At 45.6% G+C, this 27,653-nt stretch overlaps 1 protein-coding gene across 1 annotated transcript in view; it reads left to right on the top strand.

Moving 5' to 3' along the window:
- The first annotated feature begins 16,890 nt into the window (after window positions 1–16,890).
- Window positions 16,891–27,653, top strand: part of LOC123991032 (probable methyltransferase-like protein 24) — a 100,951-nt gene continuing 90,188 nt past the window's right edge. The window contains exon 1 of the mRNA XM_046292163.1: window positions 16,891–17,580. Coding sequence (XP_046148119.1) covers window positions 17,224–17,580 — 357 coding nt within the window. The 5' untranslated portion in view covers window positions 16,891–17,223. The remainder of the gene's footprint in view (window positions 17,581–27,653) is intronic.

Here is a 27,653-nt window from a genome sequence, read left to right on the forward strand (position 1 = left end):
CTCCCATCATAGCCCAAATGAAACCTTTTTTACAACTGATTAATCACTGTCATACCTTATAGGGTCCAGAGTTTTCCTAGTTAGGTTAACATGCACTAACTTTCAAACGTTTGGGGTCACTTAGAAATGTCCTTGTTTTTGAAAGAAAAGCACATTGTTTGTCCATTAAAGTACCATCAAATTGATCAAAAATACAGTGTAGACACTGTTAATGTTGTAAATGACTATTGTAGCTGGAAATGGCAGATTTTTTATGGAATATCTACATAGGCATACAGATGCCTATTACCAGCAACCATCACTCCTGTGTTCCAATTGGCATGTTGTGTTAGCTAATCCAAGTTTATAACTTTAAAAGGCTAATTGATCATTAGAAAACCCTTTTGCAATTATATTGGCACAACTGAATACTGTTGTCTTGATTAAAGAAGCAATAAAACTGGCCTTCTTTAGACTAGTTGAGTATCTGGAGCATCAGCATTTGTGGGTTCGATTACAGGCTCAAAATGGCCAGAAACACAGACTTTCTTCTGAAACTCATCAGTCTATTCTTGTTCTGAGAAATGAAGGCTATTCAATGCGACAAATTGCCAAGCAACTGAAGATCTGGTACCACGCTGTGTACTACTCCCGTCACAGAACAGCACAAACTGGCTCTAACCAGAATAGAAAGAGGAGTGGGAGGCCCCGGTGCACAACTGAGCAAGAGGACCAGTACATTAGAGTGTCTAGTTTGTGAAACAGATGCCTCAAAAGTCCTCAACTGGCAGCTTCATTAAATAGTACCCGCAAAACACCAGTCTCAACATCAACAGTGAAGAGGCGACTCCGGGATGGGAATAAAAATTTAAAAAATGAAAATCAGCCTGCAAGAGAGCATTCTGGGAAATATGATAATGATGGGCATGGTTTTGAGTTGTTTGAACAAACATGAATTTGTACTTTTACTCAACAACCTTGTTAAAATTCAGCTGACTTCAAGCAGAGATTGTTGAGTAATACACTTTAACGTATTAGCTAAAATTATTGTTCTTTTCAAGTTCACTCAACAGAATAATGCTGATTTAAGATGCCTTTTTTACAGTACATGTCCAATCACATACAGACAGAGCAATTCCCACTCTGCTACACATCTACATTCACACACTCCCAAAGCCTCAAAACACCAATCTAACCACACAGACACACACACACACACACACACACACACACACACACACACACACACACACACACACACACACACACACACACACACACACACACACACACACACACACACACACACACACACACACACACACACACACACACACACACACACACTTAGGCTGGGCCAAAGGCTGTTTTGCTCCATCATTGCCCCTGTTTCCAGTGCAGACACTCATCGTTGGGGCAACCCTCCCGTCTCTTCCTCTTTCCTCTCTTCCTTTCTTTTCCATTTTCCATCTCCCCTTTACTATTTCCTTCTCTCTGTACAGTTCTCTCACATACTCACTTGCTCCATTTTTCTTTCTTTTGCATTTTTCACCATAGCTTTCCCAGTCCAGTCCTTTTCAATCCGTCTCCCCCTTTCTTATTCTCGTCTTTATTTCTTCACGGACACAAGATGAGTAGAGTTTCATTATTTAATATACAACGGTGAGACTAATCCTGAATGCTGATGGGTTAAAACCGCATTTCAGCCGGTAACTATTTCACAAGTTACCACCGGCTAAATCAATGTCGTTGAAATGCCTATTTACTCTGTTCCATCTCACGGTGCAATCCTGCCAGGAAATTTATGAACTTGATCTCCACTATAAAAAGTATCTAGACTTTATCTCCAAGTTCTTTTAGATGAGCATTTGGTTTTCAACAGCAGAGATTTGTATAAACCTTGTTGTCTGTCTCTCCGACCTTTTTCAAGATTGTTTCAATATTGAATTGCGATCTCCACCGTCCCATATGAAGTGAACGTGCCCGAAAGAGATACAGCAAATTGAGCAACATCCAAAACTTTTTTCAGTTGGCTAAATCAATACTTTTTTGAAAATGGATGAGTGGAACATTTCTTTTGATCTTTTCGGCAGCATGACTATGGATGAATGGGAAAAAGAGATGGCAATAATACCAAGGCATGCAGATTTGGGGGATACTGCATTGAATGACCTAGAGAAAAGCAGCAATGAAGAAAAGTTAAGAATACAAACTGGGCTGTGCGGTGCTTCGAGGGCTGGCTAGCAGAGACTTCAAAACTGTCACTAATGAAGAGTTTAACATCCTTCGACAGTTTTATGGAAATGTAGGAAATTGAAAGGGGGAGCAACCTGCCACCCCGGAGTGGCTCAAATGGTTTCTAACTTAACCCCCCATCGGTCGCAGCTGGTGCCTTATGAAGGACACTGAATTTACCGCCTCAAATCATGTATTTCTGGGAAACATCAAACGATCTGGTTCACGTCAGAACCGATGGGTGTGAACTCTCTAGCAGCACTTCTACTCAAGATCTGCAGTGCAGTGGGAACAACTACATATACAAATTACAGCATCAGGACCACGACAGTCCAGAAAATGGCCAATGCTGGTTTAGAGGGAGATTATGTCAGTGAGTGGGCATCGGTGCAAAAGTTCGCTCCATAGCTACTGGAGTCCCTCACTGACAAACAGAAAATGCTGGAGCAACATCCAGGTGAAAACAAAGAGAACACTGCAGGACCATCAACACGCAAAAGGCTGAAGCAAGGCAGCAGAAATACTGTAGTAGCACAGATTCTGACAAATATTTTAACCAATCATCCAGGGGAATGCACAGATAAATGTGACATACAATAAGTAGCTATAGCTATGTCATCTGTGGTAGATAACAAATATAATGGATGGTTTCATGTATTATTCTTTGGTCTGAACAGTGTCCTGACAAGAGAACACATTTTCTCTGCCAGGCAAATCTACCTAGAAAACAGCTTAAACAAATGCAAATGCAGCTACTTTGCTGTAATTGACGTGACTGAAAGTTAGCCATAGTTGGCTAGCTATAATGCAAGGAATAAGAACCCTGCCAGCCAGTATGGCAATGGAAGATTTAGAATGAATGATTGGGTTGCGTCTATAGATACAGAACAAAAGACTGAACGACTGGGTAGCGTCTCTAGCACCCCTAGATTTGTGTCAGGACTATATCTTGTGGAAGGATGATAAATTAATCAAAATAATGTTTTTAATGAAAACATATCAATCATTATTTGAAAATGTTAGTAACCGGTTGTATAAAAATGATAATTCCCTCGCAGCTGGTGTTTGGAGGATATATTGGCTTGGTTTGCTGGCACTCGACTTCGTCTCTGGCATAACAATACCGGTGTCAATATATCCTCCAAAAACCGGCTTCTCGGGCATTATCACTTAAATGGAAAGAACAATGGAGGGGGATAGTCCCCACCACAGACACTAGAACAGGTGATAAAGAACGAGCGGTTATGCATTATTTCACTGTGAGAAACCAACAATCGTGAGATCTCTCACACAGTCACTCACTCCCCGCTGGGCAAAAACTGGTTGAATCAACATTATTTCCACGTCATTTCAACCAAAACCTGATATGCGATGACTGTAACGTTGTTCGTCTGTTGTTTGAAATGCAGCGTGTAGGTTATTCATGACTTTAATGAAGGAATAGCGGTACATGAAATAACTCAAAAATACAAAAACAACAAACGGAACGTGAAACCTATTACAGCCTATCTGGTGAACTACGACACAGAGACAGGGACAAACACCCACAAATTACAACGCGAAAGTCAGGCTGTCTAAATACGGTTCTCAATCAGAGACAACGACAAGCACCCGACTCTGATTGAGAATCGCCCCAGGCAGCCAAGCCTAACTAGACACACCCCTAATCATACACAATCCCAATTACTACAAACCCCAATACGAAACACAACATATAAACCCATGTCACACCCTGGCTTACCCAAACACATACCAAAAACACAAAATATAATGACCAAGGCGTGACAGAACCCCCCCCCCCCTAAGGTGCGGACTCCGGGACGCACCTCAAGAGCATAGGGAGAGTCCGGGTGGGCGTCTGTCCATGGTGGCGGTTCTGGCTCGGGACGTGGACCCCACTCCATAAATGTCCGAGTTCCTCCCCTTCGCGTCCTGGGATAATCCACCTTCTCCGCCGACCATGGCCTAATAGTCCTCACCCTGATCCCCACATAACTGAGGGGCAGCTCGGGACCGAGGGGCAGCTCGGGACCGAGGGGCAGCTCGGGACAGAGGGGCAGCTCGGGACAGAGGGGCAGCTCAGGACAGAGGGACATCTCAGGACAGAGGGGCATCTCAGGACAGCGGGGCAGCTCGGGACAGAGGGGCATCTCGGGACAGAGGGGCAGCCCGGGACAGAGGGGCAGCCGGGACAGAGGGGACCGGGACAGAGGGGCAGCTCAGGACAGAGGGGCATCTCAGGACAGAGGGAAGCCTGGCACGGGACAGAGGGGCAGCCCGGGACCGAAGCAGCCCGGTACTGAGAGGAAGCTCAGTACTGAGAGGAAGCTCAGGCAGGTAGCAGGCTCCGGTAAATCCTGGCTGGCTGGTGGAACTGGATGATTCAGGTTATCTGGCCGATCTGGCGGATCTTGGCAGACTGGCACTTCTGGCGGATCCTGGCAGACTGGCGACGCTGGGCCGACGGGCGGCGCTGGGCAGACTGGCGGCGCTGGGCAGACTGAGAGCACTGGCGGTGCTGGGCAGACTGGGAGCACTGGCGGAGCTGGGCAGACTGGGAGTACTGGCGGCGCTGGGCAGACTGGGAGCACTGGCGGAGCTGGGCAGACTGGGAGCACTGGGCAGACTGGGAGCACTGGCGGAGCTGGGCACACTGGGAGCACTGGCCGCCCTGGGCAGACTGGGAGCACTGGCGGAGCTGGGCAGACAGGAGACTCCGGCAGCGCAGGAGAGGAGAAAGGCTATGGCTGCGCTAAACAGGCGGGAGACTCCAACAGCGCAGGAGAGGAGAAAAGCGCTGGCTGCGCTGAACAGGCGAGGCGCACTGGAGGCCTGGTGCGTGGTGCTGGAACTGGTGGTACTGGCGCGAGGACACGCACAGGAAGCCTGGTGCGGGGAGCTGCTACCGGAGGACTGGTGTGTAGAGGTAGCTCTGGATAGACAGGACCGTGCAGGCGCACTGGAGCTCTTGAGCACCGAGCCTGCCCAAGCTTACCTGGCTCGATGCCCACTCTAGCCCGGCCAATAGGAAGGGCTGGTATGTGCCACAGCTGGCTCTGCACCCGCACTGGAAACACCGTGCGCTCCATAGCATAACACGGTGCCTGCCCGGTCTCTCTAGCCCAACGGGGAGCACAGGGAGTATGCGCAGGTCTCCTACCTGGAATAACTATTCTCCCTTCTAGCCCCCCCCAATACATTTTTTGGGGTGACTTTCCGGTTTCCAACCGCGTCGCCGTGCTGCTTCCTCATACCTGCGCCTCTCCGCTTTAGCTGCTTCTATTTCCTCCTTGGGACGGCGATATTCTCCCGGCTGCGCCCAGGGTCCTTTTCCGTCTAATTCCTCCTCCCATGTCCAAAACTCCAAATGGTGCAGTCTCTCCCACTGCAACTGCTCTTCACGATTAACAGGGAGAGTAGGCTCAGGTCTGACTCCTGACTCAGCCACTCTCTCTCTGTGCTTTCCCCCGTTACTTTCGGTTTTCGCTCTGTATAGCCGTGCTCTCCTTTTCGACTCCATACGTCTATAGCCCTCTTCGCATTGCTGTAGAGAATCCCAGGCGGGCGCCTGCACTCGCTCTGGGTTGGCTGCCCACCTGTCGATTTCTTCCCACGTAGTATACTCCATGCTTCTGCTGTCCATAACGTCCTCCTTCAGATCCTGCCAGTTCACACGCTGCATGGTCTGTGAGTGGTGGGTGTTTTCTGTAACGTCGTTTGTCTGTTGTATGAAGAGAGTCAGACCGAAATGCAGCGTGTAGGTTATTCATGACTTTAATGAAGGAATAGCGGTACATGAAATAACTCAAAAATACAAAAACAACAAACGGAACGTGAAACCTATTACAGCCTATCTGGTGAACTACGACACAGAGACAGGGACAAACACCCACAAATTACAACGCGAAAGTCAGGCTGTCTAAATACGGTTCTCAATCAGAGACAACGACAAGCACCTGACTCTGATTGAGAATCGCCCCAGGCAGCCAAGCCTAACTAGACACACCCCTAATCATACACAATCCCAATTACTACAAACCCCAATACGAAACACAACATATAAACCCATGTCACACCCTGGCTTACCCAAACACATACCAAAAACACAAAATATAATGACCAAGGCGTGACAATGACATTTAATCATCATGGAAAACTGACATTTTTTTCTGATTTCACATTGAATTCACTCTAGTTGACAACTCAACCAAATGTAAATAAAAATTGTTGAACTGATTTCTGTGCCTGATGGGTTCTTACTTACTTATTTTCTCAACAAAAATAAAAACGATTAAGGCCTCTACATGAGAGTGTCAAATGAATAGCTGTCTGTGACTAAATCGTCATTGGGATTATTTTAGCGTAGTCGTTTGACACTGTCAATCTCTCCGAAGCACTGTGGCCTCTCGTTATTGGTTGGTGTTGACTTCTGCTTTGCATGGCCAACTGGAGTGGATTTCACAGAACCCAGGGTCAATGAGGTCAATGACCCTTACATCTGATTGCTCTCTCTTTCTCTCTCTCTCTCTCTCTCTCTTTCTCTCTCTCTCTCTCTCTCTTTCTCTCTCTTTATCTTCTCTCTCTCTCTCTCTCTCTCTCTCTCTCTCTCTCTCTCTCTCTCTCTCTCTCTCTCTCTCTCACACACACACAGTTGCTCCATCCAAGTCGACTGCCAAGGATCTTGGCTGTAAATCTAAATTGTTCAGTCTGACATGACTTGCTTCACAGGGTCCGCCTCATGGGTACATTTCTTCACCTCATTTCTTGTTCTCATCGCATCCCCTCTCCTCACCATATTAGGCTGTATTATGGGTGCAGTATCCCTGACTGACCACATGGTGGCACCAGAGAGTGGTACATCTGTTAGAGTTTAGCTGGTTGTTGTGACTGTTAGTCCATCATGTCCCTTTATGGCTCTGTACTGTCTTCTCCCATTACACACTTGCATAACTGGAGGGGGAAACAAATGTTGTTCCTTCAATCTACATACAATACCTCATAATGACAAAGCAAAAACGAGCTCCGACTGGGAAAATACATTTGGAAAGGTCATCCAGCCGCTTTCTAGAGCTCCGACCTGACGTCAGTTCCAAATCACCATAAATCAAGAGAATGCCAGACTCTGATGACAACGTTTGATGACAAAATTTGCCCACGAAGGACCGTAGTGCTACCTTCCTGTTCAAGGGAGCACAGCACAACAAGGTGAGTCCAAAAATGTATTGTATGCTGCTGCATAAATTATGCAATATGCCAGGGATAAACAGTGCCTTCGGAAAGATTTCACACCCCTTGACTTTTTTCACATTTTGTTACGTTACACCCTTATTCTAAAATGTATAAAATATTTTTTTACCTCATTAATCTACACACACTACCCCATAATGACAAAGAAAAAGATGTTTTGAATCTTTTGCTAATTTTAAAAGAAACTAAAATCTGAAATATCACATTTACATAACTATTCATACCCTTTACTCAGTACTTTGTTGAAGCACCTTTGGCAGCGATTACAGCATTGAGTCTTCTTGGGTTTGATGCTAAAAGCTTGGCACACCTGTATTTGGGGAGTTTCTCCCATTCTCTGCAGATGCTCTCAAGTTCTGTCAGGTTGGATGGGGAGCGTTGCTACACAGCTATTTTCAGGTCTCTCCAGGTATGTTCGATTGGGTTCTAGTCCAGGCTCTGGCTGGGCCACTCAAGGACATTCAAAGACTTGTCCCGAATCCACTCCTGCTTTGTGTTGAGATGGTGCTTACGGTCAATGTCCTGTTGGAAGGTGAAACGTCACACCAGTCTGAGGTCCTGAGCACTCTGGAGCAGGTTTTCATCAAGGATCTCTCTGTACTTTGCTCCGTTTATGTTTCCCTCGATCCTGACTAGTCTACCAGTCCCTTCTGCTGAAAAACATCCCCACAGCATGATGCTGCCACCACCATGCTTCACTATAGGGATGATGCGAAGTTTCCTCTAGACGTGATGCTTGGCATTCAGGCCAAAGAGTTCAATCTTGGTTTCATCAGACCATAAAATCTTGTTTTTCATGATCTGACAGTCCTTTAGGTGCCTTTTGTTAAACTCCATGTTCCTTTTACTGAGGAATGGCTTCCGTCTGACCACTCTACCATAAAGACCTGTTTGGTGGCTGCAGAGATGGTTGTTCTTCTGGAAGGTTCTCCAAATTTCCACAGAGGAACTCTGGAGCTCTGTCAAAGTGACCATCGGGTTCTTGGTCACCTCCCTGACCAAAGCCCTTCTTCCCCGATTGCTCAGTTTGGCTGGGTGGCCAGCTCTAAGAAGAGTCTTGGTGGTTCTTAACAACTTCCATTTAAGTATGATGGAGGCCACTGTATTCTTGGGGACCTTCAATGCTGCATAAAGGTTTTGGTACACTTCCCCAGATATGTGCATCGACAGCAGCATACTATCCTGCATCCCACTGCTTGCTTGCTTCTGAAGCTAAGCAGGATTGGTCCTAGTTGGTCCCTAGATGGGAGACCAGATGCTGCTGGAAGTGGTGATGGAGGGCCAGTAGGAGACACTATTTCCTCTGGTCTAAAAAAATATCCCAATACCTGACAGCAGTTATTAGGGACATTGCCCTATGTAGGGGGCTGTCTTTCGTATTGGATGTTAAACGGGTGTCCTGACTGTGGTCACTAAAGAGCCCATGTTACTTATCATAAGAGTAGGGATGTTAACCCCAGAGTCCTGGCTACATTCCCTATCTGGCCCTCCTACCATCATGATCACCTAATCATCCCCAGCGTACAATTGGGTCATTCGTCCCCCTCTTATCCCCTGTAACTATTCCCCGGGTTGTTGTTGTAAATGATGTGTTCTCAGTCAACTTACCTGGTTAAATAAATGTCTCGGAGCTCCACGGACAATTCCCTTAACCTCATGGCTTGGTTTTTGCACTGTCAACTGTGGGACCTTATATAGACCGGTATGTGCCTTTCCAAATCATGTCCAACCAGTCTCATAGCTGAATACTTATGTAAATAATACATTTCAGGCATTCTTTATTTTCAATACATTTTTGCAAAAATGTCTAAAAACCTGTTTTTGCTTTGTCTTTCTGGAATATTGTGTGTAGATGGGGAATTTTATTTAATCCATTTTAGAATACGGCTGTAACTTAACAAAATGTGGAAAGAGTGAAGGTGTCTGAATTCTTTCCAAATGCAATGTATCAGCCTTTCCCTGAAAACCACACTAAATAAGTGAAACAGTCTAATAAAAACACGACAGAAACAGACCTAATCAAATCTGATTCATTGCTTTGTGCAATTTTCACAAGTATATGGGACATTTTCACAATGCTTAGTACAAAACTCAAAACATAATCAAAAAGGCAGTTGTTGCAAAACTCTAAGCACGTTTTCAATTGACTTAGTACAACACACAAAATCATACAGTGACTTTTTCACCATTTAGAAATACGTTTCACATTGCAATACATGGTCATATAAATGAATTGCTTTTCACAATGCAATGCTCACATTACTTTGATATGATTGTCTTCCCATTTGTATAAATACAATTGTCTATTAAGTAAAGAACTGGGCCTCCCGAGTGGCGCAGTGGTCTAAGGCACTTCATCGCAGTATTGCAGCGTCACTACAGCTGTGTCACAACCGGCCATGACCTGGAGTCCGATGGGCCAAATGTGCCTTATCGTCGTCGGGATTAGGATAGGGTTTGCCGGGGGGCCTTCACTTGGCTCATCACGGCTAGTGACTCCTTATGGCGGCCGGGCGCCTGCAGGTTGACTATGGTCGTTAGTTTGAATGGTGTTTCCTCCGATGCAAGCTTCCGGGTTAAGCGAGCGGGTATCAAAAAGCGAGGCTTGGTGGGTCATATTTCGAAGGCCGCAAGACTCGACCTTCGCCTCTCCCGAGCCCGTTGAGGAGTTGCAGTGATGAGACAAGATCGTAATCACGGAAATGTAAATAATGTAAATAATAATAATAATAATTCACCAGAAACACGTGGGCGGATTAAGCAGAGCGAGGTGGCTGGAAAGGATGGAACAGGCAGAGCAGTGAATGTATGCTAGCAGGATTTAATGATGATGAGAGACAAGAACTTCCATAAATAATGATTTAATAAATGTACAATTGATAAAATAATGTATATGTTGAAAGATAATGATAAAATAATTCCACTCTGAAACCGTATAACTGTATGAAAATGATTCTAATCATAAATCGGATGATGTGTGTAGTTTTAGTCAGAATTAGGTTAGGCGTAGCTTAGGATTTGAACTTGTATGTGGGGACCTAGGAAAATACTGAAGAACAATTAAAACTGTCTTTGAACCGACCTGGCTAGGCCTCGGAGGAACCTACGAGAGCATAGCACTTCTCAAGGTTTCCCTCATCTCGGGGGAATGAAACTGCCGGCTGGGCAGTGATCCACAGTGGCAAGAAATGTAGAGATAAAACCTCACCTGCTGTTTTTGTGGAAGTATGTGCCAGCTATAAAATGGATGTCTTTGTATAATGGACTTTAGAACGTTCTCTGAATAAACTGTACTATCTTTTTGCATAAGCTAGTAGAGTCTTTGACTAATTATTATTTAACCCATGGTCTTACAGATCTCGGGGATTGGTCAGAGCTATTGATTGTCAGTTATTATTATTGGGTTTGAAAATTCTCGTGACAACAATAGGCCGTCCCACTCCCATTGTTGCCAGCTGAATTGGCACTCCAGCGGTTTCTGTTCTCTATGTTAGGCTGCCAATAACACTTAAGTCAGCTCTCAGACCGATGGCCACTCACAGCCGTTATTTCCCTTGCATCCAGGCCATGTTGGCTCGGCCCTAAACAATGTGCTCTCTGTCACCTGGGGCTACAAAGTCAAATGGCCCAGCAAAACACAAAGGACAATGCTTAAAGTACCAGTATGCCATTTCCCCTCTGAGTGGCCAATGTATCTCTCTCTACAGTATCCAGAGGACTGACTATTGAATATGTGATAGATGCCAAACATGGATACTATGGGATTATTCTATCTGAAACTTGTCCTATGAGTAGAATTCTAATGCCATCCATATGGATGTATGATCTCAGTGGTAACTTGTATCTGTCCAGGGTGAACTTTAAATGACTCTCTGCAAAGGGGTTTAATTGTCCTTTCAGGATTTCTGTTTTATTTACATTGGACTCAGGTTCGTGTAAACCTGGTATTGTTTGAATGGTCAATGGTGGTTGGTTTTACACCTTCAGATGTTATAAATGAAATGAAGGTCTGCTATTCTCTCTGATCCTGTCCATTAGAGGAAGGTTGTATGATCAATTATCATTTCCTAGGCTTCTAGGCCTAGTATGCATGGCTTTGTCCATGCTTTATCTTTTAAGTGTACCTAGGATCTGTGTCGAGAATTATGCTTTGCTAATGGCAGCATTGTCTTGTAACTTAAGCTTATTGCCTTGTATGTGAATCCATTCATTTTACAAATATAAACGCAATGTGTAAAGTGTTGGTCCCATGTTTCATGAGCTGAAATAAAACATCCCAGAAATGTTCCATACTCAAATGTTGTGCACAAATCTATTTACATCCCTCAGCATTTATCTTTCGTCAATATAATCCTTCCATCTGACAGGTTTGACATATGAAGAAGCTGATTAAACAGCATTATCATTACACAGGTGCACCTTTTGCTGGGGACCACAAACAGCCACTCTAAAATGTGCAGTTTTGTCAAAAACACAATTCCACAGATGTCTCAAGTTGAGCGAGTGCGCAATTGGCATGCTGACTGCAGGAATGTCCATTGGAGCTGTTGGCAGATAATTTAATGTACATTTCTCTACCATAAGCCGCCTCCAATGCCGTTTTAGAGAATTTGGCAGTATGTCCAACCGGCCTCACTATCGCAGACCACGTATATCTACGCCAGACTAGGACCTCAACATCCTGCATCTTCACCTGCGGGATCGTCTGAGACCCGCCAGATGGAAAGCTGATGAAACTGTGGGTTTGCACAACTGCTCAAACTGTCAGAAATCGTCTCAGGTAAGCTCATCTGCATGCTTGTTGTCCTCACTAGGGTCTTGACCTGACTGCAGTTCGGTGTCGTAACCGACTTCAGTGGGAAAATGGTTAACTTTGGATGGCCACTGGCAAGCTGGAGATGTGTGCACTTCACGGACTAATCCCGGTTTCAACTGTAAAGGGCAGATGGCAGACAGATGTCGTGTCGGTTTGCTGATGTCAACATTGTGAACAGAGTGCCCCACGGTGGGGTTGAGGCTATGGTATGGGCAGGCATGAGCTATGGACAATGAATACATTTGCATTCTATCGATGGACATTTGAATGCACAGAGATACCGTAATGAGACCCTGAGGCCCATTGTCATGCCATTCATCCACAGCCATCACCTCATGTTTCAGCATGATAATGCACAGCCCCATGTCGCAAGGATCTGAACACAATTTATGTAAGCTGAAAATGTCCCCGTTCCTCCATGGCCTGCATACTCACCAGACATGTCACCCACTGAGGATGTTTGGGATGTGCTGGATCGACGTCTACAACAGTTCCCGCCAATATCCATCAATTTCGCACAGCCATTGAAGAGGATTGGGACAACATTCCACATGTCACAATCAACAGCCTGATCAACTCTATGCAAAGGAGATGTGTCCCGCTGCGTAAAGCAAATGGTGGTCAAGCTAGATACTGACTGGTTTTCTGATCCACGCCCCTACCTTTTTTTTAAAGGTATCTGTGACCACCAGATGTATATCTGTATTCCCAGTCATGTGAAATCCATAGATTAGGCCCTAATGAATTTCTTCAAATTTACTGATTTCCTTGTTTGAATTTGTTGCTTTTTTTTCAGTATACTATTGTATTCCACTGTGTACTACACAATTCTATACAAAGTACTAGACATGATTGAGGGATACTACAGTGTGTAGTATAGTATTTTATAATATACTACAGTATTCTATATTAAATACTATAGTACTATAGTAAATTGTAGTATTTGTATGTGGGCATGCTCAAGACAGGCTTGATGCAAACTAGTGCCTGCTAAACGTTTATGTTTCTTTCAATAATTGTATTTTTGTCATTTGATTACAGTACACCTATGTTTTATATATGAACAATTCATTTATGTTTGATGCATAAATGATTATGAAAGATGTCTTCAATGATCACACCTTTGATCACATGGGTTATAAATGATTGGGAGTGCAAGTGTATTGTCTATGTGAAAAGTAACTTACAGTACTGTAGCATATAACAATCAAAGGGCAATTTTGAAACATGTATTTTGCATTTTTTGCTATTGGATTAACTGGTTGGTAAAACAACTCAATTGAGAAGATATCATTATCTTGTGTTCTGGTGATTCAGTCAGTGTTCTCATGGTATTTCACAGTAAACTTATATTTTGAGGCAATGGTTGTGGGGTGAAAGATGTCTCCAAACAAAATCAATGCACAATAAAAGGTTTTGAAAATAAGGCTTGCTGCATTATTGCATTACATGTTACCAGTTTGTTATTTTGTACTAATAATTTTTCAAATTCACCACATACTTAATGTATCGATATCATGTATCGATTGAAAACAAATTTAACTAACATTCTCCATATTGACTGGGGAATATAACCCAGTTTAATTTAAATTAAATTAAATAGTATTGGTCACATACACATGTATGATGTTAATGCAGTGTAGCGAAATGCTTCTAGTTCCGACAGTGCAGTAATATCTAACAATTCTCCAACAACTAACTAATACACACATCTAAAGGGGTGAATGAGAATACGTATTGATTTGATGAGCGATGGCCGAGCAGCATAGGTAAGGTGCAATAGGTGGTATAAAATACAGTATATACATGTGATGAGTAATGTAAGATATGTAAACATTATTTAAAGTGGCATTGTTTAAAGTGGCTAGTGACCCATTTATTAAAGTGGCCAGTGATTGGGTCTCAATGTATGCAGCAGCCTCTCTGAGTTAGTGATTGCTGTTTAGCAGTCTTGAGATAGAAGTTGTTTTTCCAGTCTCTCGGTCCCAGCTTTGATGCACCTGTACTGACCTCGCTTTCTGGATGGTAGCGGTGTGAACAGGCAGTGGCTCGGTTGGTTATTGTCCTTGATGATCTTTTTGGCCTTCCTGCAACATCGGGTGCTGTAGGTGTCATGGAGGGCAGGTAGTTTACACCCGGTGATGCATTGTACAGACCTCACTACCCTCTGGAGAGCCTTGCGGTTAAGGGCAGTGATACAGCCCGACAGGATGCTCTTGATTGTGCATCTGTAAAAGTTTGTCAGGATTTGGGTGACAAGCCAAATTTCTTCAGCCTCCTGAGGTTGAAGAGGCACTGTTGCACCTTCTTCACCACACTGTCCCTCTGCTGTTTCCTGAAGTCCAAGATCATATCCTTTGTTTTTTTGACGTTGAGTGAGGGGTTATTTTCCTGACACCACACTCGAGTGCCCTCACCTCATCCCTGTAGGCCGTCTCGTCGTTGTTGGTAATCAAGCCCACTACTGTTGTGGCGTTTGGAAACTTGATGATTGAGTTGGAGGTGTTCATGGCCACGCAGTCATGGGTGAACAGGGAGTACAGGAGGGGGCTGAGCACGCACCCTTGTGGGGCCCCAGTGTTGAGGGTCAGCGAAGTGGAGATGATGTTTCCTACCTTCACCACCTGGCGGCGGCCTGTCAGAAAGTCCAGGACCCAATTGCACAGGGCGGGGTTGAGACACAGGGCCTCCAGCTTGATGATGAGCTTGGAGGGTACTATGGTGTTGAATGCTGAGCTGTAGTCAATGAACAGCATTCTTACGTAGGTATTCCTCTTATCCAGATGGGATAGGGCAGTGTGCAGTGTGAATGCGTCGTCCGTGGACCTGTTTGGGCGGTAATTCAAATTGAAGTGGGTCTAGAGTGGCCGGTAAGGTGGAAGTGATCCTTGACAAGTCTCTCAAAGCACTTCATGATGACAGAAGTGAGTGCTATGGGGCGGTAGTCATTTAGTTCAGTTATCTTTGCCTCCTTCGGTACAGGAACAATGGTAGCCATCTCGAAGGATGTGGGGACAACATACTGGAATAGGGAGTGATTGAATATGTCCGTAAACACACTAGCCATCTGGTCTGCGCATGCTCTGAGGACGCTGCTAAGGATGCCATCTGGCCAGCAGCCTTGCGAGGGTTAACACATTCAAATGTTTTACTCACATCAGGCCACGGAGAAGGAAGGGGGGGTACATCCCTTAGCGGGCCACAACAGTGGCACTGTATTATCCTCGAAGCGGGCAAAGAAGGTGTGTGTGTGTGTGTGTGTGTGTGTGTGTGTGTGTGTGTGTGTGTGTGTGTGTGTGTGTGTGTGTGTGTGTGTGTGTGTGTGTGTGTGTGTGTGTGTGTGTGTGTGTGTGTGTGTGTGTGTGTGTGTGTGTGTGTGTGTGTGTGTGTGTGTGTGTGTGTGTGTGTGTGTGTGTGTTACTTCTCTCTACATACAGGTGGCAACAGAGCACTGTGTGTCTCTGGTCAATACCACAAGTCTGTTTTCACAAATAAAGAGTACACTGTCTGGGTGCCTCCCATTCCCCTCCTTTCATAAAGCCTGTGTGGATCCTTATTCATTACCCCCACAACTTCACTGGCATCAACTAATAAAGTCCCCAAAACTTTTCCCAGATGTGCTAAAAATCCACTTATTTCAATCAGCCAGGCATACTGTAAACTCTTTTTACCACTTGCAATGTCAGACTTAATAGATGGGAGCTGCAGTAGGGGGATTGGAATAATTGTTTTATGAAGAAAGGAGCAATTGGGCTGCTTCTGGGGAGTGGGAGTAAGTGTACATTTTGGCTGTCCCCATAGGAGAACCCTTTGAAGAACCATTTTTGGTTCCATGTTGAACCCTTTTGGGTTTCATCTAGGACCCTTTCCAAAGATAGTTCTGCATGGAACCCAAAATAGTTTTATCTGGAACCAAAGGGGGTTCTTCTACACGGAGAACCGGAGAACCCTTTTGAAACTATTTTTTTCTAAGAGTGTAGAGTGTTTCAAAGTGATTTCATAGGACCCAACAGTTTAGAATAATCATGTTTATACCCACAGTGTGAGAGAGAAAGGGAGAATGAAAGCGAGAACGAGAGCTCTAAAGTCGATGAAGCTCCCTCATTCTTTCATTTAATACACCCTGAAACCTTTTCTAATCAACCTCTGTATCCCTTTCCTCTCCATTCCTCCCATTTGTTTTCTTTTCCCTCGTTCCTCTCTTTCTGTGACAGACTGCAAAACACACCTTTGATTTAAAAGCACACACACGCCCTTAATACAATGCTCCACCCTCCAAGGCTGCACTTCATTGTCTCCCTGTCATTCACTTTCTCTAATTCCCACTCCTCCATCTCCCTCTCTATATGACCTCCTCTGTGCATGAAACAGAGTTTAAGTAGAGAGAGAATGTGAGGCCTTGGTAACAGCAAGCTGTGGATGTGTTGGCCCTGCCCAGTGTGGAGTTACAGTAACCCTAGACACAGGGGAACATAGAGAGGGAGGGGACAGATGGAAGGAGAGGGGTGGGTGCGAGAAAGAGGTGTGAGGGCTAGGAGAGAGAAGGGGAAGTTCCAAACTTTTCAATGAAAGCCACATGCTCTTTTCCACGAGTTGTGTGCAGAGGCTCACATACACTGACACACACATACACAGGAAGGAGTCGAGAAAGAGAGACATATATATACACACACACACACACACACAGACTGAGGTAGTTGTTTTGCGAAGAGCAGGTGTCCTCCTGTCTCACAAACCTTCAGCACTGCTCCTGCCTATCTTGATCAAACTGTGGACTTCCAAGTGGAGGGAAGGAGGGAAAGAAGGAGGACAGGAGAAAGACTAACCACTCCAAGGAGGAGGAGAGGAAGAATGGGATAGAGACAGAGAACAACTATCTCACTGTTGAGAACATGGACCGAGGCTAGAAAGAGAGGAACAGGAAAAAGGGAGAGATACAGAGAGAGATGTGGCCAGGCATGGGGAGAGACAGACTGACTAGAGGACTGGTTCTGCGCCTGTGTCTTCTCCTCACCGCTCTCTGTGTCTGTGTTCACATTTACCTGGAGCTGGGGAACAGGAGGGGGGCACCTTCGCACCTCATTTTAGGATGTCCCACACAGACCAACCAGGTGCTACCAGACAAGGGTGCGAGGACACAGGGGACAAAGGACCCCATGGAGCCCAACTTCGGGACTGAGGACAGAGCCATGAAGAGAATGGTGTCCTACGTACGCACGCTGAAGAATGACTCTGTAGCAGGGAAGACAGGGGGAGGGGACAACCCCTCCACGTGCTGCCCACCTTTGCGACCAAAGAGAAAGGTGAGTGAGAGTGATTATACCTGCAGTAGGGTGATGTGACCACTAAACACTTATCTAATCTGAAGTCAATTCTGCTGTTTAATTGTTCATGATTGAGGATTAGAATTGTGAAGTGTTATCTGATCCTAGATCAGAGCTTAGTGGGCAATGCCCACCTGGAGAGTGTGACTCAATAAGGGGACGTTCGGGAGCACTTGTTCAGTCACTGTGCTGTTGGCACAAAGCTGCTTAATCCTTAGGGGCTGACAGATAAGAGTTCAAACTAAGAGGAGGCGAGGAGAAGGGCAGTAGGATCAATGAGAGATCAATGGGTAGGCTGAAGAGGAGAGATAGGCTGACTGTTAGATTACAGAGAGGAAAGGACTCTTAAGTGGTCGATGATAAACTGAGCTGTTGCGCTGAACTACAGACAATGGAGAGAGTTGAGGATAGACACTCTCAAACTGAAAGAAACGTAGACTCAAATGTTCTACTTCTAACTTGGAAGAAAAAATTTCAACTTTAGAATCCTGAAATGTGCTTGGAGTGAGAGTACTAGCACTTGTGAAACATAATAAATATATGCTGTGAGAGATGTTTACGTATGAAAGTGGGTGGGCAAAAGAGTTTTAACTAGGGTTTTTTAGAGATTTGCTACTAAGTTACTTGGGGTGGGAGTCCCACACAGAGACAAAGACACTCCTTGCTGCCACACCTATAAACACACACACACCACTATTGAGTCTCCTCTGGCTGTTTCTGAAGCTGAATGTCAATAGAGGATCCAGTCCTAACAAACAAACCTTCAGAGACGAACAAACCCACACACACACACACGACCTCTGACCATGCACCACACCCACCACACTACCTGTTGACTCCAAATTCATTCTCTTTCTTTGTTTATCTGTCTACCATTTTTTATCACTTTGGCTCTCTCTTCCTACAGCCTACCCATCCCTCTCTTTTCCCTGTTGTCTTTATCTCACTCCTTTCTCCCTCCTTCCCTCTCTTCACCCCTCAATCTCTTTCCCCTCCGTAGAGAGCTTTTTCGGTCTCGATTTTGGTTAGGTCAGGGTGTGATGTGGGTGGGCATTCTATGTTCTTTATTTCTAGGTTTTGTGTTTCTACGTTTTGGCCGGGTATGGTTCTCAATCAGGGACAGCTGTCTATCGTTGTCGCTGATTGGGAATCATACTTAGGCAGCCTGTTTTGCCACCTTAGGTTGTGGGATGTTGTTTTATGTTAGCTCTGTGTAGCCGTCAGAATGTGATGTTCGTTGTTCCCTTTGTTGTTTTGTGGTCAGTTGAAATAAAGTATGAACACTCAACACGCTGCATCTTGGGCTACTTCTTCCGACGGCGCGTTACACCTCTGCTTTCTGTCTCACTCCTCAGCAAGCCATGCTGCTCATTAGCTACCCACTCTTTCATCTCTGAATCTTTAAAGAGACACAAAACTCCAATCTCCTCAGCCACGTCTCAAAGGAGGCTGCTTGAAGATCACTGCAGGCCAAAAGAAAATAAATCACACATTATGCCTCATCACCCTGAGCACTGAGAGTTAGCTGGCCACTGCTGTGATATCAATAATACATAGCACAATATGCTGCCTGGAGCTCTCTGCTTTTAAAACACAATTGTCACAAACTACACTACGGGAGCAGAACCAGTGCTTAATTTGGACTGTTCAGTTCCGGGACCCATTTGGCCGGTTCCGGTACCTCTCATGGCATGAAAAATAATTGTCACTTTTTGCAATGTATAAGTCTATCAAAGTTTAAGGTTGATTCGTGTTGGGCCGGCCCGAGCTTAACATGCTGACCACACTGCTCGCGTGCCATCATTACATTTACATTTAAGTCATTTAGCAGACGCTCTTATCCAGAGCGACTTACAAATTGGTGCATTCACCTTATGACATCCAGTGGAACAGTCACTTTACAATAGTGCATCTAAATCTTAAAGGGGGGGGGGTGAGAGGGATTACTTATCCTATCCTAGGTATTCCTTAAAGAGGTGGGGTTTCAGGTGTCGCCGGAAGGTGGTGATTGACTCCGCTGTCCTGGCGTCGTGAGAGAGTTTGTTCCACCATTGGGGGGGCCAGAGCAGCAAACAGTTTTGACTGGGCTGAGCGGGAGCTGTACTTCCTCAGTGGTAGGGAGGCGAGCAGGCCAGAGGTGGATGAACACAGTGCCCTTGTTTGGGTGTAGGGCCTGATCAGAGCCTGGAGGTACTGAGGTGCCGTTCCCCTCACAGCTCCGTAGGCAAGCACCATGGTCTTGTAGCGGATGCGAGCTTCAACTGGAAGCCAGTGGAGAGAGCGGAGGAGCGGGGTGACGAGAGAGAACTTGGGAAGGTTGAACACCAGACGGGCTGCGGCGTTCTGGATGAGTTGTAGGGGTTTAATGGCACAGGCAGGGAGCCCAGCCAGCAGCGAGTTGCAGTAATCCAGATGGGAGATGACAAGTGCCTGGATTAGGACCTGCGCCGCTTCCTGTGTGAGGCAGGGTCGTACTCTGCGGATGTTGTAGAGCATGAACCTACAGGAATGGGCCACCGCCTTGATGTTAGTTGAGAACGACAGGGTGTTGTCCAGGATCACGCCAAGGTTCTTAGCGCTCTGGGAGGAGGACACAATGGAGTTGTCAAATGTGATGGCGAGATCATGGAACGGGCAGTCCTTCCCCGGGAGGAAGAGCAGCTCCATCTTGCCGAGGTTCAGCTTGAGGTGGTGATCCGTCATCCACACTGATATGTCTGCCAGACATGCAGAGATGCGATTCGCCACCTGGTCATCAGAAGGGGGAAAGGAGAAGATTAATTGTGTGTCGTCTGCATAGCAATGATAGGAGAGACCATGTGAGGTTATGACAGAGCCAAGTGACTTGGTGTATAGCGAGAATAGGAGAGGGCCTAGAACAGAGCCCTGGGGGACACCAGTGGTGAGAGCGCGTGGTGAGGAGACAGATTCTCGCCACGCCACCTGGTAGGAGCGACCTGTCAGGTAGGACGCAATCCAAGCGTGGGCCGCGCCGGAGATGCCCAACTCGGAGAGGGTGGAGAGGAGGATCTGATGGTTCACAGTATCGAAGGCAGCCGATAGATCTAGAAGGATGAGAGCAGAGGAGAGAGAGTTAGCTTTAGCAGTGCGGAGCGCCTCCGTGATACAGAGGAGAGCAGTCTCAGTTGAATGACTAGTCTTGAAACCTGACTGATTTGGATCAAGAAGGTCATTCAGAGAGAGATAGCGGGAGAGCTGGCCAAGGACGGCACGTTCAAGAGTTTTGGAGAGAAAAGAAAGAAGGGATACTGGTCTGTAGTTGTTGACATCGGAGGGATCGAGTGTAGGTTTTTTCAGAAGGGGTGCAACTCTCGCTCTCTTGAAGACGGAAGGGACGTAGCCAGCGGTCAGGGATGAGTTGATGAGTGAGGTGAGGTAAGGGAGAAGGTCTCCGGAAATGGTCTGGAGAAGAGAGGAGGGGATAGGGTCAAGCGGGCAGGTTGTTGGGCGGCCGGCCGTCACAAGACGCGAGATTTCATCTGGAGGGAGAGGGGAGAAAGAGGTCAGAGCACAGGGTAGGGCAGTGTGAGCAGAGCAAACGAGGATCGGATGTGGTCGACCTTCTTTTCAAAATGGTTGACGAAGTCATCTGCAGAGAGGGAGGAGGGGGGGGAGGGGGAGGAGGATTCAGGAGGGAGGGTGTGGGTGATTGAAAGACGATCTGAGTTTGGTCAGTCGTCGTGGTAACTATGTAAGTTAGATGCCAATCAACATATAAAGTCCAAAGAAGAAAACGCCTGGAAGGAGGAGAAGAACTAGAAATTATTTGATTGACAGTTTTATGTGTGGATTAATTGTCAGAGTAGAGGACCTTGTGCATTTCAGGTAACATAACAACTCAACATTTACAGTGGGGCAAAAAAGTATTTAGTCAGCCACCAATTGTGCAAGTTCTCCCACTTAAAAACATGAAAGGTCTGTAATTTTCATCATAGGTACACTTCATCTATGACAGACAAAATGAGGAAAAGAAATCCAGAAAATCACATTGTAGGATTTTTAATTAATTTATTTGCAAATTATGGTGGAAAATAAGTATTTGGTCAATAACAAAAGTTTATCTCAATACTTTGTTATATACCCTTTGTTGGCAATGACAGAGGACAAACGTTTTCTGTAAGTCTTCACCAGGCTTTCACACACTGTTGCTGGTATTTTGGCCCATTCCTCCATGCAGATCTCCTCTAGAGCAGTGATGTTTTGGGGCTGTTGCTGGGCAACATGGACTTTCAACTCCCTCCAAAGATTTTCTATGGGGTTGAGATCTGGAGACTGGCTAGGCCACTCCAGGACATTGAAATGCTTCTTACGAAGCCACTCCTTCGTTGCCCCTATGGTGTGTTTGGGATCATTGTCATGCTGAAAGACCCAGCCACGTTTCATCTTCAATGCCCTTGCTGATGGAAGGAGGTTTTCACTCAATCTCATGATACATTGCCCCATTCATTCTTTCCTTGACACGGATCAGTCGTCCTGGTCCCTTTGCAGAAAAACAGCCCCAAAGAATGATGTTTCCACCCCCATGCTTCACAGTAGGTATGGTGTTCTTTGGATGCAACTCAGCATTCTTTGTCCTCCAAACACGACGAGTTGAGTTTTTACCAAAAAGTTATATTTGGGTTTCATCTGACCATAAGACATTCTCCCAATCTTCTTCTGGACCATCTAAATGCTCTCTAGCAAACTTCAGATGGGCCTGGACATGTACTGGCTTAAGCAGGGGGACACGTCTGGCACTGCAGGATTTGAGTCCCTGGCGGCGTAGTGTGTTACTGATGGTAGGCTTTGTTACTTTGGTCCCAGCTCTCTGCAGGTCATTCACTAGGTCCCCCCGTGTGGTTCTGGAATTTTTGCTCACCGTTCTTGTGATCATTTTGACCCCACAGGGTGAGATCTTGCGTGGAGCCCCAGATCGAGGGACATTATCAGTGGTCTTGTATATCTTCCATTTCCTAATAATTGCTCCCACAGTTGATTCAAACCAAGCTGCTTACCTATTGCAGATTCAGTCTTCCCAGCCTGGTGCAGGTCTACAATTTTGTTTCTGGTGTCCTTTGACAGCTCTTTGGTCTTGGCTATAGTGGAGTTTGGAGTGTGACTGTTTGAGGTTGTGGACAGGTGTATTTTATACTGATAACAAGTTCAAACAGGTGCCATTAATACAGGTAATGAGTGGAGGACAGAGGTGCCTCTTAAAGAAGAAGTTACAGGTCTGTGAGAGTCAGAAATCTTGCTTGTTTGTAGGTGACCAAATACTTATTTTCCACCATAATTTGCAAATAAATTCATAAAAAATCCTACAATATGATTTTCTGGATTTTTTTTCTCATTTTGTATGTCATAGTTGAGGTGTACATATGATGAAAATTACAGACCTCTCATCTTTTTAAGTGGGAGAACAAGCCCAATTGGTGGCTGACTAAATAATTTTTTGCCCCACTGTATATCCCAAGACAAATTAGATAGCAACAGCAAGCTAGCTAAATAGCACAAATTAGCTAGCAACTGCAAGCTAGCTACCGAAATTGCCAGTAATGTTTAATGCTTTTTGAAGTGTCCCCAAATGAATATAATTGGTTCAGTTTGTTTTGATGATTCAACCTGTGTGTAAAAATTTGCGCACGATGGTGCATGCGTGCGGCCGGTTTACGTACGATATCAGGTTTGCACAACATTGTAACCTATGTTTGAGACCAATGCATGGCCTTGTGAGAAGCTCGCCTGTGTTTCTCACAGAACTGGAACGAGATTCCCTTTCTATAATCGCTCTCTCTGATAGACATGAATGAGCCTGCAACTATCATCTCACCAGCCTTGCTTCATAATTTATTTCCTTACAGAATCATAGCTTGCGCAGGGTTCTGAGGAGCTGCAGCACCCCTGGTCAATTGAAAAACATTTGCCAAAGTTATAGAATTACTACGGTCTTTTCAGAATTAAATAAAATAATTTAGAATAGCCTACTACACCATGAGAAAGCATATCATTTAGCCACACACGATCAACAGCTTCTTTAAAAATGGTTTAGCTATGGGGTGTAGCCCAATAACAAGGTTTTGCGTACAGTTGGGAACTCAAGGAAAATCTGTCAGTGAACAAACAGCATGCAGACAAAACAGGCCTTTCGCAATACTTCAAATACAATCGCTGGTAAACACAGATTGAAAAGCAAATGGCTCCTGCTGAAAAGAGAAGACTAATCTGTCTGCTGTAGGCTACCGAAATATTGCTTTACAAAGTAAAACGAGAGAGAGGCTTTTGGCACGGGCGCATCGGCCATCACCAGTGAGTGAGCTAAGCATCATTGTCAATGTAACTGGAAAGCATTTTTAGGACTATAATTTCCTCCTTATATTGTAGCCTACAATATGTGTCTCCACACACCTAGGCCTAGGCTATTGATGGATTCAAGACATTATCGTTTTTATTGATCTCAGAATCTGTTTGTCAGTGTCAAAGTAGCCAGTCATTTTGATCACTTTGTGCGGTATTATGGTGCTTCCATGACAACTGGGAACTCAAAAAAAAACGAGGTGGAATCATGACCTCAGTGAGCTTCAGGTTGGAAAGTCGGAGCTTTAGAAAGAGTTCCCGACTTGGAATTCCGAGTTGGAAGACCTAGGATGAGCTAGTTTTTAACCGAGTTCCCAGTTGTCAGTTAACACAGCGTATCCCAGATTCTCTGTTTCCTCTAACCCCACATAACACTTGGCAGGGTTCGCCGTAAGCCCTGCCTTTCTAAGGGCGTCTAACTCCGCCTGTACCCGGGGTAAGTGGGATTCCCAATCTGGGCTGTAGATCCCCACGTCATCTAAATAAGCTGCGGTGTATGCTTGGTGCGGTTTTAGGACCTTGTTCATGAGCCATTGAAAGTTGGCTGGGGCCCCGTGTAAGCCGAATGGCATGACTGTGTATTGAAACAAACTGTCAGGGGTTGCAAAGGCTGTCTTTTCTTTGGCCCTGGGGTTCAGAGGAATTTGCCAGTACACTTTTGTCAGGTCCAGGGTCATAATAACTGAAAGCGCGAACCACTGCTTTTAATCAGGGCAAGGTGTCTGGTAACATGTCCGAATATAAACAATGCAGCTATTCCCTCCACAAGGCTATCAAACAAGCTAAGCGTCAGTACAGAGACAAAGTGGAATCTCAATTCAATGGCTCAGACACAAGAGGCATGTGGCAGGGTCTACAGTCAATCACGGACTACAAGATGAAATCCAGCCCAGTCACGGACCAGGATGTCTTGCTCCCAGGCAGACTAAATAACTTTTTTGCCCGCTTTGAGGACAATACAGTGCCACTGACACGGCCTGCAACGGAAACATGCGGTCTCTCCTTCACTGCAGCCGAGGTGAGTAAGACATTTAAACGTGTTAACCCTCGCAAGGCTGCAGGCCCAGACGGCATCCCCAGCCGCGCCCTCAGAGCATGCGCAGACCAGCTGGCCGGTGTGTTTACGGACATATTCAATCAATCCCTATACCAGTCTGCTGTTCTCACATGCTTCAAGAGGGCCACCATTGTTCCTGTTCCCAAGAAAGCTAAGGTAACTGAGCTAAACGACTACCGCCCCGTAGCACTCACTTCCGTCATCATGAAGTGCTTTGAGAGACTAGTCAAGGACCATATCACCTCCACCCTACCTGACACCCTAGACCCACTCCAATTTGCTTACCGCCCAAATAGGTCCACAGACGATGCAATCTCAACCACACTGCACACTGCCCTAACCCACCTGGACAAGAGGAATACCTATGTGAGAATGCTGTTCATCGACTACAGCTCGGCATTCAACACCATAGTACCCTCCAAGCTCGTCATCAAGCTCGAGACCCTGGGTCTCGACCCCGCCCTGTGCAACTGGGTACTGGACTTCCTGACGGGCCGCCCCCAGGTGGTGAGGGTAGGCAACAACATCTCCTCCCCGCTGATCCTCAACACGGGGGCCCCACAAGGGTGCGTTCTGAGCCCTCTCCTGTACTCCCTGTTCACCCACGACTGCGTGGCCACGCACGCCTCCAACTCAATCATCAAGTTTGCGGACGACACAACAGTGGTAGGCTTGATTACCAACAACGACGAGACGGCCTACAGGGAGGAGGTGAGGGCCCTCGGAGTGTGGTGTCAGGAAAATAACCTCACACTCAACGTCAACAAAACTAAGGAGATGATTGTGGACTTCAGGAAACAGCAGAGGGAACACCCCCTATCCACATCGATGGAACAGTAGTGGAGAGGGTAGCTAGTTTTAAGTTCCTCGGCATACACATCACAGACAAACTGAATTGGTCCACTCACACTGACAGCGTCGTGAAGAAGGCGCAGCAGCGCCTATTCAACCTCAGGAGGCTGAAGAAGTTCGGCTTGTCACCAAAAGCACTCACAAACTTCTACAGATGCACAATCGAGAGCATCCTGGCGGGCTGTATCACCGCCTGGTACGGCAACTGCTCCGCCCTCAACCGTAAGGCTCTCCAGAGGGTAGTGAGGACTGCACAACGCATCACCGGGGGCAAACTACCTGCCCTCCAGGACACCTACACCACCCGTTGTTACAGGAAGGCCATAAAGATCATCAGGGACATCAACCACCCGAACCACTGCCTGTTCACCCCGCTATCATCCAGAAGGCGAGGTCAGTACAGGTGCATCAAAGCTGGGACCGAGAGACTGAAAAACAGCTTCTATCTCAAGGCCATCAGACTGTTAAACAGCCACCACTAACACTGAGTGGCTGCTGCCAACACACTGTCATTGACACTGACCCAACTCCAGCCATTTTAATAATGGGAATTGATGGGAAATTATGTAAATATATCACTAGCCACTTTAAACAATGCTACCTTATATAATGTTACTTACCCTACATTATTAATCTCATATGCATATGTATATACTGTACTCTACATCATCGACTGCATCCTTATGTAACACATGTATCACTAGCCACTTTAACTATGCCACTTTGTTTACTTTGTCTACACACTCATCTCATATGTATATACTGTACTCGATACCATCTACTGTATGCTGCTCTGTACCATCACTCATTCATATATCCTTATGTACATGTTCCTTATCCCCTTACACTGTGTATAAGACAGTAGTTTTGGAATTGTTAGTTAGATTACTTGTTGGTTATCACTGCATTGTCGGAACTAGAAGCACAAGCATTTCGCTACACTCGCATTAACATCTGCTAACCATGTGTATGTGACATAAAATTTGATTTGATTTGATTTGATTTGGCATACTTCAGTATATGCTGCTAAAAGAGGCAGGGAATGTGATGTGGAAAACCCAAAGCTGTGTAGAAAAACACATAGCAGACCATAGCATGTGTCCAATGTAACGACAATCCACGAATCATGTCTATTCTGTCTGTTCTATGTCGTACTTCTGTGGATTGGAACATTGGGGCCTCCGATTTGTTCAAACAGTAGTGAGGAGTTCTGGTAGTTGCCTGTTAGTTCATTGTTATAATTGTTACTCCTAATCCCCTATGGAAGAAGTTAAAACACTGTTCTCTAAAAATCAGGTTCCTCTCTGTAACTCACTTATGTTATTAAGCTTCAGAATGAGTTCAATGAGAGCCTATGATTGGGCAAAACAGCTGTAGAAAACTCAACTCGAAAGAGAAAATATTTTCCGTAGCTCTGCAATAAAGGTTAAAGGCCGTTAGCACAATTGTTGCTCGACTAATCATCCTCCTCTGAAGTTGCTAAACAAAGTCCTGTGTGTGTGTGTGTGTGTGTGTGTGTGTGTGTGTGTGTGTGTGTGTGTGTGTGTGTGTGTGTGTGTGTGTGTGTGTGTGTGTGTGTGTGTGTGTGTGTGTGTGTGTGTGTGTGTGTGTGTGTGTGTGTGTGTGTGTGTGTGTGTGTGTGTGTGTGTGTGTGTGTGTGTGTGTGTGTGTGTGTGTGTGTGTGTGTGTGTGTGTGTGTGTGTGTGTAAGACATCCTGAGGGTTTGTTTGGATAATTAACAAGCCAAACGAGATCCATCTCTCAGCTGTCAAATCCCCTGCTAGCACAA

The sequence above is a fragment of the Oncorhynchus gorbuscha genome, linkage group LG12, assembly GCF_021184085.1.
Source record: "Oncorhynchus gorbuscha isolate QuinsamMale2020 ecotype Even-year linkage group LG12, OgorEven_v1.0, whole genome shotgun sequence".
Lineage (NCBI taxonomy): Eukaryota > Metazoa > Chordata > Actinopteri > Salmoniformes > Salmonidae > Oncorhynchus > Oncorhynchus gorbuscha.